Here is a 16,247-nt window from a genome sequence, read left to right on the forward strand (position 1 = left end):
AAGATTTTCTTTTCCTCTTTGATTTGATGCCACCTTAAAACATGTAAGATACATTGACAAAGCTTTAAGAAAAATACAGTAATAAGAACTGTGAATGATAAACCATTTTTAATATAAGCTAGGAACTCAAAAATATTTATACGAATTATCACTATAATAATGACTTGGTTTCTAAACTATTTTTAGTGTATCACCTGCTTCAAATAATAATATTTATCATAAAAATGATTTCTGTAAGCAAATCTTATATCCTATAAATTTCCAAGTGAAACATGAAGTTGGGGAAAATAATACCACTAGTTGAGTCAAAAAATTTTTATTAAAAAAAAAGGCAGTCAGTAAAATGACATGAGGCAGTCAGCAAAATGACACATGAGGCACTGTAAGAACAATCGGCCGACTGTCCCCAGTGAGACCTAGGCTGGCCACCTTCCCTTCCTCAGCACACCGAGGACAGGGGGTCCCTGCTGTCACCAACCACAGCACACTGAGCCAGACTCCAAAACAGAAAGGCTGTGGTCTCCTGACTTCACAGTCACAGGCCCCAGAATCTACGTCCCTCTCTGTTTTTTTGTTTTTGTTTTTTGAGACAGAGTCTCGCTCCGTTGCCCAGGGTGGAGTGCAGTGGTGCGATCTCAGTTCACTGCAACCTCTGCCGCCCCGGTTCAAGCAATTTTCTGCCTCAGCCTCCCAAGTAGCTGGGATTAAAGGCGCCCGCCATCACGCCTGGCTAATTTTTTGTATTTTTAGTAGAGACGAGGTTTTACCATCTTGGCCAAGCTGGTCTTGAACTCCTGACCTCATGAACCACCCGCCTCTGCCTCCCAAAATGCTGGGATTACAGGCATGAGCCACCGAGCCTGGCCCCTTCTATGCTTTTTAATCGGAATATTTGTGTGCATCACATAATAGGGATGCATTCACTATCACACTTCCCATTAAATACCACAGCTTAAAATACAGATTCCCACACCATTCTTTGATTAGAGACTAAATGTTCTATGAAGTGAATGTTTCCAAGTCATTTGAATATGGTTTTACTGTGGTATTTGTAATAACAAAAATCTGTATTAGTACGGTTTCCTCTCTCCTTTAATATTATAGTTATTACCACCAGAAAAAAAAATTGTTGACATAACTTCTAGCTACTTACGTAAATGCAAAAACAGAATTCAAAGAACCAAATGAACAAAAACATCAGGCTTCAAATGAACACGACATTCAGTTATCCTACCTGAATATCCCCAGAGAAGTTGTTGTGCTAGAATACAATTAAATCCATTCTTAGAACTCAAAATTGTCACAATTTTCACATAATGGCTACAAAAATTATTCTGTATCTTAAATACTGTCTGTAGAATCTCTACACATCCTCATGTAAAAGAAAAGCCAGAAACAAAACTCCAAACATAGCAGAATACACATCTAAGATTTAAAGCTATATTTCAGTGCAAACTAAATCAAAGTACGTAAGAGTCGGGAGTGTTGGTTCAGAAAGAAAGCAAAGAAAGAACTATGGAATTCGTATGCACAAATTACATTATACCTGCATAACATCATTTGGTAACCTACCAGTGAGCTTTTTGCATAGGCTATCATGTTCAGAGATTCTAGACTAAAAAACCTGATTTTTAAAATTTTTAATTTTTAAAAAGTTTTGAAATATCTATACAAAGTGTACAATTCTAACTTTATAATAAAGAAAAAGAGATTTTATTATCTATTTCCACTGCTTGCCCATGGTAACCAACAATTATAAACTTCTAAGAATTGTTTCATGAACATCTATCCCTCCTCTGCTTGAATGAAGCAAGAAACTTTTAATCAAGTGGACTGCTACAGCTCTGTGAGATTTCTGTGTATTTGGGTCCCTTAGGCTAACTAAACTAGTAGCTAAGATAGAGAGCAAAGGTGTAACCAAAGAAACTGAACTGTTCTCATCTTAACAGCATTCTGATCACCTTAGCAACAGGCACCTTGTTAGTTCGGCAATACTGATTAAGTGCTAGAGATATAGAAATGGACAACTAGACATAGTCCCAGACCTGGCCCTACAGTCTAATGGGGCAGGCAAGTATCAGATAAATTATTACAAACACTTAAACAGGTACTGGTGTGTGAGTGCCGTGGAGACCAGAGCATGGAAGCACACAAGGGTTGCACAAAAGATGAGCAGAGCTAGTGAGATGGAGGAGTTGGCAAGGAAGTCACATGTATCACAGCTGAGGGAGGGACAGAACATGCTGTCCTCCAAACAGAAAAAAGCATGGAACTAAGGGAAGGAGATGAAAAATAGCAAACATCAATAGAACCTTCCATGTACCAGGCATCTTCATGACACCCAGAAAATGGAGCCAGCTAATGAACTGCCTCATAGGAAAAGTTACGGATTTTGGTCTCATCTAATAAATAAGTATGAAAATTTTAAAAATTATAAATAAGATCCTGGCACCAACTATAAGGCATCTGTACCACTAAACTGTTCTTGTTTCTTTTTCCTTCATCCAAAACCCATTTACCTGCTCTTCTAACTATTCTCCAGTTTCTGATATCCATCCATTTACTTAAGCAACTTCACAGAGAAATAATTCAGACCTGGAAATTAAAAAAACAAAAATCGTAGCTTCAACTCTGCAACTCAAGCAAGTCATTTAAATCCCTCAATTTCTTTGAGCTTCAATGTCTCCATCTCTCAAATGGAGACACAGGCTCTATTATCTCATGGTTGTAAAGAATAAACAAGACTACAGAAGACACTGATTTGAAAAGGAACTATTAACTCACGGACACAAGAACGAGATTTGCCTTTTGGCCTCTGCGCCGCATCTCCTCCATGCAGTCCCCACCCAGCCCAGCAGCTGAAGCATCAACTTGTCCAGTCAAACTTGGCAAGCAGGCTCTCGGCCAGACCTTGGAAATATAAAAATAAAGATTGCCCCTGCTCTCAAGGATGTTGCAGTCTAGCACAGTAAAATCATGATTCTAATAAAGCAAAGAGGATCAAATGGACTGTGAACTGGGTTCCAAGAGCAAAAGAGAGGCATCCACCTCAGACTGCAGGGCAGGGGTGAGGCACAGGGCAAGATGTCAAAGAAAGCTTCCTGGAGGTGACACATGAGCTCAGTACTGAACGATGAATAAACATTAGCTGGGCAAAGTAGAGGATGGAAAGAAAGTATTCTAAGCAAAAGGAACCCCACGTACAAAACTGCAGCGATGAGAAAACTTTCATGCAGGGAAAAAAGTACTGAGAACCTACACTGAAGTAGGCACTGTGCTAGATGGTGGTGACCGATCTGACAGGTCTCTCTGCTTGCATGAAATTTAGGGAGGATTCACGTTCATCAACCTACAAGTGCTTGTATAATTAGAACAGAAGAGGGCGCCTGCATGCACCAAGGCCAGTGTGACAGCACTCCACAATCATGGAAGTTCACAATCATGGACAGTCCCCTAGTTCCTGCTAGCAGGGCTAGATTTCTCCTGATAGATTCAGTGTCCACTGGAAAACCTGCAGCAGGAGGGTGACATAATCAGATGAAGCCCAAGCGCTGTAGGGAGGGACATCAACTGCAAGAATCCAGTAACAACAAGAAATTAGAGGACCTGTAATAGGCAGTGGAGTAAGACCACAGGGCTGGCACAGAAAATTTAGTCAACAGATCCTGGAGATTGTGGGGAACAAAGAAGAAAATTTAAGGATTCCCTCTTGGGCAATCTTGTGAACAGTGGTGTTATTTTCAATGGCATCACTCAAAATGAGAAACAGATTTGGGGAGAGGATGAAGACTAAAGTTTCGCAATGTTGATTTTGAAATACTTATGGGATTCCAAGTGCAAAATGCTAACAATAGCTACCATTTGTCAGTATTAAGTGCCGGATATTGTGTTAAATGATATGTATTATATATTCATCATTCGATCTTCAGCATAATTCCTGCTGTGAGTACGATATTACAATAAAGCTTTTAATAACCTGATCTGCTGCAGTAACACAAACTTGGATACAACTCAACCGGCAAGTTGTGATGCTCCCATCCTCCACTCAATCCTTATTTCATTATCCTTGCAGTGAAGCAATCCTGAATTTTATGTAATCAAATCCTGGGGACCTTCAGGTATACCCTTAGAAGGATATTACTGTATTACCATGTTACTGATGAGGAAACAGGGGCTCAGAGAGGATAGAAAATGTGTTCAAAGTCACACAATAGAGGAGTGAAGTTTAAGCCCAGATTTGTGTAACTACAAAATCCAGGTTTTTAATCTCTGCTACACCACCTCTCTGAAGACTAGGGTGGTGACCAAGGATATGGTGGTCACTAACGCTTTCATGGGAGTGGACGAATGTATTCAAAGAAAGGAACAAAGTAAAAGAGCTGAGGAAGGAGCCCCCACACTAACCCATATTTAGGGAGTAAAGTGAGGAACAGAGGTTCACAAATAATTCTGAGAAGGAAGCAAAATCCGTGGATGCCAAGAAGGAATTGGTATCATCACGGCTGAGGGCTTCAAGGAGGAACACCAAGCTTCCGGGAGATCAGGTAAAAGAAACAGAAAAGCCCACTGAGCTGAGTAACAGGAAAATCATTAGTGACGTCAGTCAGACTATTTTAGTGGAATGACAGTGGAAGCAAAAGTCTGTTTGGAGTGATAATAAATAATGAGGAAGGACAGACAATAAGACAACTCCTTCCGGAAGCTGGACTATGATAGAACACAAGAAAGAAAATCAAGATCGAGGTCTGTTTTGTTTTTCCTGAAACGGAATATAGTGAAACATATTTAACTGCTAATGAAAGGGGCTGCAGAAGTAAACACTAAAAATACAAGCAGTAGCTCAATATTTAGCTAAGGATTTTAAATGTAATACAAGGAAAAGGTACAATTATTAAATAATGTGACAGATTTTGTTTGAGCTACAGAATTAGAGGAAAAGTTTCCGTTGCAGAACAAACATATGTTTCCATTTTATGCAGTAGTACTTCCCAGACTGGCCAATCAGTGTTTACCGATCACTCAATAAACAGAGGTCCATAGTGCTCTGTGTCAGCAAAGCAATGGAGTAATCATTACGTACAGCAAAAAATATCAGATGTCGTTACATGTCTGTGATGTTCCCTACCATTTATGAAGGGGGCTCCATAAACATAAGACTCTGCCTTCCTTCTCCTGTACTCACTAATTCCCCCAACACGCCCCGTACCAGAAAGCAAGATGACTTACATGCTTGGTAAGCTGAGAAAAAGCATCTGCACATGCTCAGCGGGACTCAAGGCACACATGTTTAGTAGGGGCAGGACCTCTGGAAGGAAGTCTGTGGCTTTCCAGGGCTACCTGTGACTAGACTGGTGAGCTAATCCATTTCATTCTGGGAGTCAACAGAAGTCCAATGCCTGTCACAGCTATAATCTCCAATATCACAATAATCAGTGACAGAGGTGGTTTCTGACATCCATCTGCTGAATTCCTCTGCTATGTCTTCACTGACTCAGAACTCAGGAAAGGAAAGCAAGGTGTCACTTACTGGCTCCCCCTAAGTCCCTGTATCATCATGCTCTCAAAACATTAAAACTATTAATGGCAATAAAGTTGTATCAAAAACAAATTTTTGTCTGGAACACAGAGATAAAAATAATTGGGAAGATACCCATGTGACTGGTTTAAAAAAGTTTAAAGGCTGGTGATACGGTTTGGCTGTGTCCCCACCCAAATCTCATCTTGACTTGTAACTCCCATAATTCCCATGTGTTGTGGGAAGGACCCAGTGGGAGATAATTGAATCATGGGGGTGGTGTTCTCACGGTAGTGCATACTGTTCTCGTGGTAGTGACTAAGTCTCAACAGAGCTGATGGTTTTACAAGGGGAAACTCCTTTCTCTTGGCTTTCATTCTCTTTTTGCCTGTCGCCATGTAAGATGTGCCTTTAGCCTTCTGCCATGATTCTGAGGCCTCCCCAGCCACGTGGAACTGTGGGTCCACTAAACTTCTTTTTATTTATAAATTACCTAGTCTCAAGTATGTCTTTATCAGCAGCATGAAAACACACTAATACAGCTAGTTATCAGGGTTGTTAAATAATCATGAAAATAGGAGCCTAACTCTTAAAGCTAGATAAAGAAAAGTGATCATCAGGACAATCTCTGGGAGTGACCCACACACGATGTGTGATGAACAAAACACCAGATGAACATCTGGTGTAACAATGCCAAGAAAATTAACCAAGACCAGAAACAAAACATAGTGCTTCATTATGACACCAAAATAACAAACTTGAATCCATAATAGAGAAAAAGAAGAAAATAAAAGTGGAAAAATGCAACTTCGAAAGATGTCAAGTTTTCTACATTAATTTATACATTTATCTCATCCCTAAAAATACAACAGGTTTGCCCCATTCACCCAGGGCTAGAGAAGCAAATGGTAGCCACACTCTGTGCCACAAGATATTTGGAAAATGCTGAGCGAAAGCAGAATGCTCTGCTGACCTTCCACCCTTCTTGCCTGATGTGGCCCTGAATTAACTTTTGGCCATTTCCAAATCCACATCCACCTCAGAAAGGATCTGCCACCAACAAAAATATTTTCTTTAAAATAAAGTAATAGACCACACAGTAAAATACCATAACAATGAGAAAGAATTGTTAACAGTTCCATGCAACAACCTGGATGAATCTCACCAGCATCACGGCAAATAAAAGCCAGACGCAGAATATATGCCACGTGGCTCCTTCTATACAAAGCATGATTAATAGCAAAGTGAATCTATGCTGTTAAAGCCAGTGTCGTGGCTACCCTGGAGTGGTCAGATTGAAAAAGGCAAGAGAGGGGTTTTGGGGGCTGGTAATCCGTGTAATCTTCTGGTAATCGTCTGTGTTCTGATCTAGGTTTACACGGGTATGCTCAGGTGGTAAAATTTCACTAAGCCTACATTTATGAAATGTGCACTGTTCTATGTGTATCTTATATTTCAACACAAAATTTTAACAAAAATATAACACATCATTAATAAAAAAGAAAAAAAAGGGCCAGGCACGGTGGCTCACGTCTGTAATCCCAGCACTTTGGGAGGCAGAGGTGGGTGGATCACAAGGTCAAAAGATTGAGACCATCCTGGCTAACATGGTGAAACCCCATCTCTACTAAAAATACAAAAAATTAGCCGAGCGTGTACTAAAAATACAAAAAACTAGCCGGGTGTGGTGGCGGGCGCCTGTAGTCCCAGCTACTCGGGAGGCTGAGGCAGGAGAATGGTGTGAACCCAGGAGGCGGAGCTTGCAGCGAGCCAAGATAGTCCAGCCTGGGTGACAGAGCAAGACTCTGTCTCAAAAAAAAAAAAAAAAAAAAAAAAAAGGAGCTCCAAAACATTAGAGCAAAGATTGGCAGGGTTATAGGAATCCGGGCTTAGACATCCAGAAAGGCTGTTTTGAAGATGACAATTACAATTAAATGAGTAATTTAGATGTTTGAAAAGTCAGTCTCACAGCTACCAACTCATAGATACAGGTCCCTGATGGGAAACAACATTTACATGCTCATTTTCTTTTAGTCTCACTTTAACTCCGACCTAACTTGCCTCTCCCATTCCAACTCATCTCACTTATATTTTAATGAATAAAGGTGTACAATGATTAGCAACTTTCCCTAAGTCATTATCTTGGACAAGAAAAAAGTACATTCCACAAAAGACACATCAGGGAGTGTGCTTGACAATGTGAACAGCAGGGCAAATCCAGAACTTCTCAGGACAACATCTCACTTAGGAAAAGCTCAGGTAACAGTTTCACAAGGAAAAGGATGCTTGCAGAAGTTGAAAGATAGTATTAAAATTAGAACCATGTTGACTGTTTTCCCCAAATTACTGTCTTTCCCTAAAAGACAGGACACCTATCAGACACCCATCACTTTAAGACCCCCACAACACCCCTTTCCTGCCCCTTCACAGAGTTAACTGGATTCGTCCACACTTCCCAGGAGCTGATCAAGCCTAATGCAAACCCAGCATCATAACTACATAAAACCACGGAGGGGCAGTGGTGTCAGAAACAGAGCAAGGACAGGGCAAGTGGAAGACCTGAGCTCCCTGCACGTGGCTGGCGGCCTTGATCTTAACCTTTCTCTCCTCGTCTGTGAAATTTAATAATCACTGTCATTACCAAATGAGCTACAAGTTATGAGGGAGGCTCAAATGAAAAAAGAAATGGGAAAGCACGGAAAAACTGTAAAGCACCATGCAGGTATAAAATGTTGACTACACCATCACACCATGACAGGACAGATTTTTAAATACACTTATCACCTTTGGATTCTTTTAGATGGCATCTCTTAGGTGCCATTCTGGTAACTGAAACATCTTAAAACACAAAAAGTATATGAGGTTGAACCATAAGAAATTGTTGATTTATAGGTCTAAAATGAATAACAGAAAACTTTTGTAAAACTTCTATTTTTATAAAGAAGTTTATTTAAAAGAATACTAAACTATAATACCTCGGGTTTGGGCAGCTTCCTTTAAAGCAGCTAGAAGGTGAGGTTTCAAGTTATCCAAAATAAATCTTCCTTCAAGACTTGGGAAAAGGGACCTGAAAAGGGAAAGGAACAGCAATTATCAGAATCTTCCGACGATTCCAAGATTTTAAAAAATCAATCACATATTTTCAAGTCAGTTAAGCTATTTTATTTTACATAAATTATAATGCACATGTAAAATCAAATTACAATATTTTTGATCAAATATTATCTAGACTTTGCTTTAAAATGTGAGGGCATCACGTACCTTACTCAAATTCAGAAATATTCTTAATATCTTACAGTAAAATTAATTTCCTGAAATGTCAGTACATACCCTCGTTTATAAAGAATTAATATACTATTTTTCATTAATTTAAATGTCATCAAAACAATTCATTAGTGACTAATCTGGCCTTGTCATTATTTGCACCTTATAAACATTGTTTTCAGTGTACTGTTATTGAAATTTCCAAGAAAAACAACTGCTTAGATAACTTTTTAACTGATAAACATTTGAATACTTTTTCACTTTAGAATATAAAAGGTATCCGTTGGTATTTCAACAATGTATTGCTGCAAAAGTCTTCCTAACTATAAAACAACATAGAAAACCATTGAATTTCACAAGTGAGCAGGAGCAGGGGAACCCTAAGAGTGAGCAGGAACATTAGAAGGGGAACCCCTACCTTGGATATTCTGCTGAGGTAATATAAATGACATCTTGGTCTGATACAGATGAGGAGAAGGGGACAAAATTGCCATTTTGTAAAGGGAGCAACTCCAGCCCAAGCAGCTCACTGTAGGCTTGGTCGGAAAGCACAAATTCTAGAAGGTGAAGCTTTTCTTCAGCACTGCCCAGGTGTGCACACTTCCGCAGCACCTGCCGCACCCACGCGGGCGTCACCTTCCTCACGGGTGTTGTGCCAGAGGCAGCCGTGAGCTGAACAGCGGCATCCACATTCCCTGGTACCTTGGCAATCTGCTTCCCTGAGCTCTGGAGGTAGTTGAGCACAGTTTTTGTGTATTCTAAATTTTCATCAAGTTCTGAGAAGTACACCTGCTCCAACCTGACCCAGTCACAGCTAATTGAATAAATCACAGCATTCTGCAGCAGCTCGCTGAAAAGAGGCTCTAACACCGGCTGCCAGTGCACCTTGACTTTGCTCGCCTCGGGCCAAAGCTTATAGATAACATCAACTGACAAGGGGAAATCAGAGCTCTTTTCCGTCTCCAGACGTTTTATTGAATCTAAGATCAGAGTAGCATAAGCTTTGGGGACAACATTCATGACCAGAAACTCATTCCATAAGGCTGCCGGGTCTCTCCACTGGTCCAGCTCTCTCCATTTTATGCTCCTGCGGTTATCAGTGAGGCCAAAGAACCCACTGATGTGAACTGGGAGTCCTGTGCTGCTTTCCTCACCAGGCGGTAAAGGAAGAAAACAAAATGCTTTTCCTGAGAAATCAGACGTTGCTCCTTGTGCTTCATCCTCTCTGCTTGATAAAGGCATGGCTATTCCAATGACTGGGACAAATTTCAGTTCATCAGCTAAAGAGTCAAGCTTACTACTGATCCCTCGCCCACCCACACTGTTACACACCAACCAAGATGTTCTCTGTGCATCCTTAGTACTCTCCTCTTCTAAAACAATATTTACATGGTATGTTACACAGGTGATGTTATTGCTTGGAGTCTCCTTACAATAGTTACTTATAGCAGTTCCCAGAGTCTTTACAGAATTCAGCCGCTCCTGTTTCAGTGCCTCACTCTCACTCGAAGTCACTCTAAACACCAGTTTCTCTGTGCCGTCAGCCTCTCGGACATATAAGGAAACATCCTGCACACTTTTCAGAAAGAGCAGCACTGTGTCTGCATCTGCCCTGAAAGACTCAAACAACTCAAGAACCTTCTGTTTATTGTAGAGGTTACTACTAAGTTGTGAGGGTTGTAGGCGAAGAGGGAAACGGAAAAATGTTCCTGGAAAATTGCCGTTTATAAACGTTTCCTTGGTGCTTCCAAAAATGCCAATAAATGGTGCAAATTGGTCTGAAAGTTCACTAATTTCTTTGCTGTCATCTTTGAGATTCCAACATTGGCCTGATTCATGTGGGCCAAAAAGTGTTTGATGAGGATCTAGCATCCCGATCTGGTCACCACTAAAGATACAAGGAACATCTGTAAAGAAAAAGTTAAGTCATGATCAACTCTGAAATTTTAGGGACAATTATGATTACAATTACAATAAATACTTATATGAAAAAGCATGAGTCATTAAAAGGCTAAAACAGATTTATCTAAACACGAACAATTTACCTTCAGAAATGTAATTCTCTGAATATGAAAAATGATTTCTCTTTTGATTCAATCCAGTAACAAATGCCAGGCATAGAAACTTTGCATGATTATTGTGAAAACCTAGGAGACCTCTTCAGAAACTCACTACACAAAAGATGGGCAGAGTATTTGGATATCTACACTTAGCTCCCACCACCATGTGAGGCCAATTCAGCAGAACAGGGCTGCATCCTACGCTCAACTTTACAGATTCCGCACAGACTCTGTGAGAAGGGAGAGAGAGCAGTACAACACGGGTGGCTCTGCCCACTGTGTTGCTCAGTGAGCGCCTGCTCTGAAGCTCACAAGGTACATTCCCGCAAGTGTCTTAACCTCTCTGCCTCTGGAGCGGAAGCACTTCTCATGCTGGGAGCATCTCACCACATGGAGCCTAATTACAGTAAAAAGATACCCAACTTTTGTATAACATGGCTCTAAATTGATACCAACTGTTTCACCTGTTCCTCAACCAAAGACAGAGTAGTATTCAAAAACTGGCAGAAAAACCAGATGTGTGAGACCCACTGTGGTGAGAGAAACTCCTCCCCAGCGTGCTTTGGTGAGGATCTCCCAAGGGTGATGTGATGCATGTTTGCCTCACATGCTTACTTAGCACCTCGGCTTCCTGCAAGATGCAACTCCAGTGAAGTCAATCTTTAACATCTATGGTTGTCAAGCACAGCTTCAGCTGTCACAATCACCAACTCCTAAGCTTGTGGGTATTTTAAGTTAGCAAATGTTATGTCCACCAACCACGTGGCTAAATCCATCGATAGTGGGGTCTAGGGAAGGCTCACCCCTGCTCCCAAGGCACAGAGTCACACCCTCATGAATGAAATCAGGCCAGTGGCTCCTGACAAGATAAAAGCATGACCTATGACCTATGACCTATGATCTTCTCAGATCCTCGGACTGGAGAACAGTCCTCCAGTTAATGTTCCACACAAATGTGCTTATTCTCAATGAGCAATCAAAACCACACTGAGATGCAGGTGCTGGGCAATGAGCTGGGCCCTCACGCCACAGTTCATTCCTGCTTAAGCCTCCAGGCTTCTGCTACTCCCATCTGTGTCCCACAACATTTACAAACCACTGCATGGCACTGACTCGACGGATAACTTGCAAAGAGGTGGACACATGAGTATTAATATTCATAGATAATAGTCATATTTTAATATATAAATTTTTATTATATGATTTGTAATTTAGTCAATAGTATTTAATCGAATATATACGTATGAATGTAAATGCAACAGGCTTACTAAAGTTTAGCTACAGTTGGGATGACCCTACTTCCCACGTGCCCAGGGCAGTCCCAATTCAGGCCAGTTGTCTGAGAAGAGTACCACCCTCCTTCACTCTCACAGGTGTCCCAGTATGAATAGTAAAGAATACGGTCATCTTGGCTACAGTGATGGCCCTGCCTGTGCAATCTTTCCTTCTCCTGCAAGACACAGTTTGAAACTAAAAGGACCAATTCCATTACACAATTTCTTATCACAAAACTACAGTAAGTACTAAGAGCTTTGATTCTACAAGAGCCATATACTCCTAGAGATGTCTACACTAAGAGTTAAGTATTTCCTATTGTAACTAGGAACCAGAAACCTCATATTCTTTCTAGATTAAAAATATGATTTCAAAGTAATCTTTAGAATGCTTGTAAGTCTAAAAAGAGTAGAATGAGAGAGAAAAATAAGAGATACCGAAACCACCTCAAAGATTTTCACTTTCTCAGTTATTCAGTACCATTAGATATACCTTCCTGTTTAACCTTCTGATATTTAGAACATGTACAAGAAGATCTGTGATACTCAGTTTGACTCTTGAAGAGTTGCAGTTTTGAAATTTTTCATAGTAAAAATTTTGTGTTCAAAAGCTGTATTTCAAATTTCACATCAAATGGCTTAATACACTGATTCCACTGGATCATGATGATGTTACCTTTTGGCATCACATGATGAAGTAAAACTTTGGTATTGTTACTGTGGTAATTTCAGAAAATTCAATATGCACTGATTATTTCATTGACATACCTCCGGCTACTGACAGAAGAATTTGGGTAAGATGGCTTTTAAACAGTATCACCTCTGAAGTTAAACAAATACATTACAGAATGTAAGATAAAATATTTTCTAATACCAAGACTGAAAAGCCTAATACTCTACCTGTTATATGATAGACAGAATTAAACCCAATTCCAAATCTTCCAACCTTCAGAGGATCATCCTTTTTCCTACTTCTTGCTATTTCTTGAATGCCGTGCCAGTCCTCTGGGGTGAAAACCGCGTTGTTGTACACATAGAGAGCAGGCCCTAGGTGTGAAAATGCACAGGCAGGTATTCAGAAAAAGATGCCAGGGTGTTCTGTTCTATCTCAAGAAATCCTCTATACGAAATCTCTTATTTGAAGGGAAAATAGAGAGAAGTGAATAGAGTGAATTCCATACTATAATTTAACTGTTTTTACAATGAAAATAAAGACACACACTGAAGTAAAAACTAGCAGCAGAAGAAATATAGCATTGTTGGCCAAAAATCCATAAAGGAAAAATTAAAGGTTACTCAGATACCCAAAAACATAAGGCAAACAAGAAAATCAATCTGTTACTACTCTATGTGAAATTTGTTCTAAATAGTATATTTAAATCTTTTTTTGATCAATGGAAAATATTTACCAAATACAAAATATTTCATATATTTCATAAAACATATGAAAATATGGGCACAGTGGCTCATGCTTGTAATCCCAGCATCCTAGCACTTTGGGAGGCCAAGGCGTGTAGATCACCTGAGGCCAGGAGTTCGAGACCAGCCTGGCCAACATGGCAAAACCCCATCTCTACTAAAAAATACAAAAAATTAGCTGGGCATGGTGGTGCGTGCCTGTAATCCCAGCTACTTGGGAGGCTGAGACAGGAGAATTGCTTGAACCCAAGAGGCAGAGGCTTTAGTGAGCCGAGACTGCACCACTGCACTCTAGCCTGGGCAACAGAGCAAGACTCTGTCTCAATTAAAAAAAAAAAAAAGAAAGAAATTTATTATGGAGATTTGCTATCTAAAGAAACTATGTGAGATGATATGTTAATTTGTTTCAATATATACACAACCATTTTACTATACACACACACATATATCTTATAACATGCTGTATGCCTTAAATATGCACAATTGAAATCTTATTTCATAAGGTGAAAAATAATCCTTTAGTAAGATTAATAATCACCTTGTAAGTGTTTGAAGTTCTTTTTTTCATCAGCCTCTAGATTGTTCTATACGAGGCATTACCTGTTTGATTTTAAAACCCATTAATGTGACAACTGTTTAAATAATGCTGCAATTACACCACCTATGTAAAATAATACCACCTATCTCCAAAGTAGTTCCTTCAAAAAGTAATATTTATAACATATTTCTGCACAAAATATTTTTGGAAATCCATTTTGTGAGACGTACCTTGAGAATCTCTAACATTCTTTGAATATATTCAACTATGTTCACTCATCATACTTTAAAGATGATTAATATTTTTCATTCAAAAAGGTACTGAAGTATAAGATACACACAATAAAGTATGATGGTCTTGAGGCTGCAGCTTGATGAATTCCTACAAAGCAGATGAACCTGTGTCATCTCCATCCACTTGAGGTATGTAGGGCACTCCCGGCACCCCCAGAAGCCTCTCCTCATGCTCCCATCATTCAAGGACAGACATGGGATGTGACCCAGTTTGCTTTACAAAAATGGCATTTTACTACTCTTTTTAAAACAGTTGAAGTTGGAATATGCAGACAGTCGAGCCTGCAAAGGCTTTCTGGAAAGGACAATCACACAGTGGAGTGGGGACTCTGCAGTCAGGATGTCAGGCCCAGCTCTCCAGTTACAGCTACAGCACTTCCAGAAACTAAAGCCGTCAAGGCTCCATTTCCTCATCTGCACAATACGGATAAGAAGGGCTGTCCGCCGCCAACGTGCTGGGGACCCAATGAGACGGCACAAATACGGGGCTCAGCACAGAACCAGCAGAGCAGACCCCTAAAAACATCAGCTATCACTACTGTTACTACAATCAGTATGAGTACATGATACTGTCAGTCTTCATGTAGTATATACTTTTACATATTAAGTATGACAGGAATAGTAATAAAACATCTTGTTCCTACCCAACAGCTAACTTAAAATGGCTTCTAGCAAGCAGTGTCTGGTTGCAAATGTCCATTAAAAGTATCTACAAAGACAAAAAAAAAAAGGACCACAAAAAGTCACAACACCGAACACCAGGCTCAAGCATGAAACTCTTGCCAGAATCTAGAAAGAACTAGACTAACTACAAGGTCCGTGGAAGGAAATTAAAAATTTCAGCAGGGGACACACCCACATGACATTACCAGGAACACAGTCCGCCTTGCCTGAAGGAACACCCACCTTCCTTCCCACTGTCAACTGGAAAAGTGGACAGCTGACTGCTGACCCCTTACTGCCTGCTTATAGGAAGCCGTTTGTTAAATTCCAGAACCATAGCCCTTGTCTTAAAAAATGCAGATGACTGTTTTACATGAAAAAAAATTCCCCTCAGATCCCCACTCTCCAAGATATTTTTTTTTTGAGACAGTGTTTCACTTTTGTTGCCCAGGCTGGAGTGCGGTGATGCTATCTCAGCTTACTACAACCTCCACCTCCCGGGTTCAAGCAATTCTCCTGTCTCAGCCTCCCAAGTAGCTGGGACCACAGTCGCACGCCACCACACCTGGCTAATTTTTGTATTTTTAGTACAGATGGGGTTTCACCATATTGGTCAGGCTGGTCTTGAACCCCTGACCTCAGGTGATCCACCTGCCTCAGCCTCCCAAAGTGCTGGGATTACAGGCATGAGTCCCCACTCTCCAAGGTTTTCTGACTGTCAGAACTGCTGTGTCTCATCCTACACCATCAGTGCAACTCCTGGGAAGAGGAAACATGGTGAAAATTACCCCTATGAGTGCAACTGTCCTGGGCTCTGGGACCTGGAGCTTTCCTTACACCCTGGCTGCTCAGTGGCAGAACCAGGAAGTGCACACAGACAGCTCTCCTCAGTCAAGAGAAGGAGAAGTCGGGGACAGGAAGAATCTAGTTATCATTTAATGTTTTTAATCAAGGTATAATTCTGATTATATTCATCCTGGAATGAGGAGAGAAGCAGTATTTTGCCTTTGCTATGATCAACTCAGTCTCATCGGTTCACTCTCTGCTTCTATTGCCAAGATCAATTTCAAAATAGCCTGTATCTACTCTGATCAAAATAATGTGTTCTTGGTTCTAAAAGTAAGACAAGAAAGGAACAAACACCCTGGCTGGGCACGGTGGCTCACGCCCGTAATCCCAGCACTTTGGGAGGCCGAGGTGGGCAGATCACCTGAGGTCAGG

At 40.5% G+C, this 16,247-nt stretch overlaps 1 protein-coding gene across 2 annotated transcripts in view; it reads right to left on the reverse strand.

Annotated features, from left to right (window-relative positions):
- The window catches only part of SACS (sacsin molecular chaperone), a 108,563-nt gene that overhangs the window by 16,764 nt on the left and 75,552 nt on the right, over positions 1–16,247 (reverse strand). For both annotated transcript variants that reach the window (XM_028837426.2, XM_077974265.1), the window contains 3 exons: positions 13,014–13,160; positions 9,198–10,686; positions 8,491–8,582 (listed from right to left, as the gene is read on the reverse strand). In XM_028837426.2, the coding sequence (XP_028693259.2) occupies positions 8,491–8,582; positions 9,198–10,686; positions 13,014–13,160 (1,728 nt within the window). The remainder of the gene's footprint in view (positions 1–8,490; positions 8,583–9,197; positions 10,687–13,013; positions 13,161–16,247) is intronic.

The sequence above is a fragment of the Macaca mulatta genome, chromosome 17 (genome assembly GCF_049350105.2).
Source record: "Macaca mulatta isolate MMU2019108-1 chromosome 17, T2T-MMU8v2.0, whole genome shotgun sequence".
Taxonomy (NCBI): domain Eukaryota; kingdom Metazoa; phylum Chordata; class Mammalia; order Primates; family Cercopithecidae; genus Macaca; species Macaca mulatta.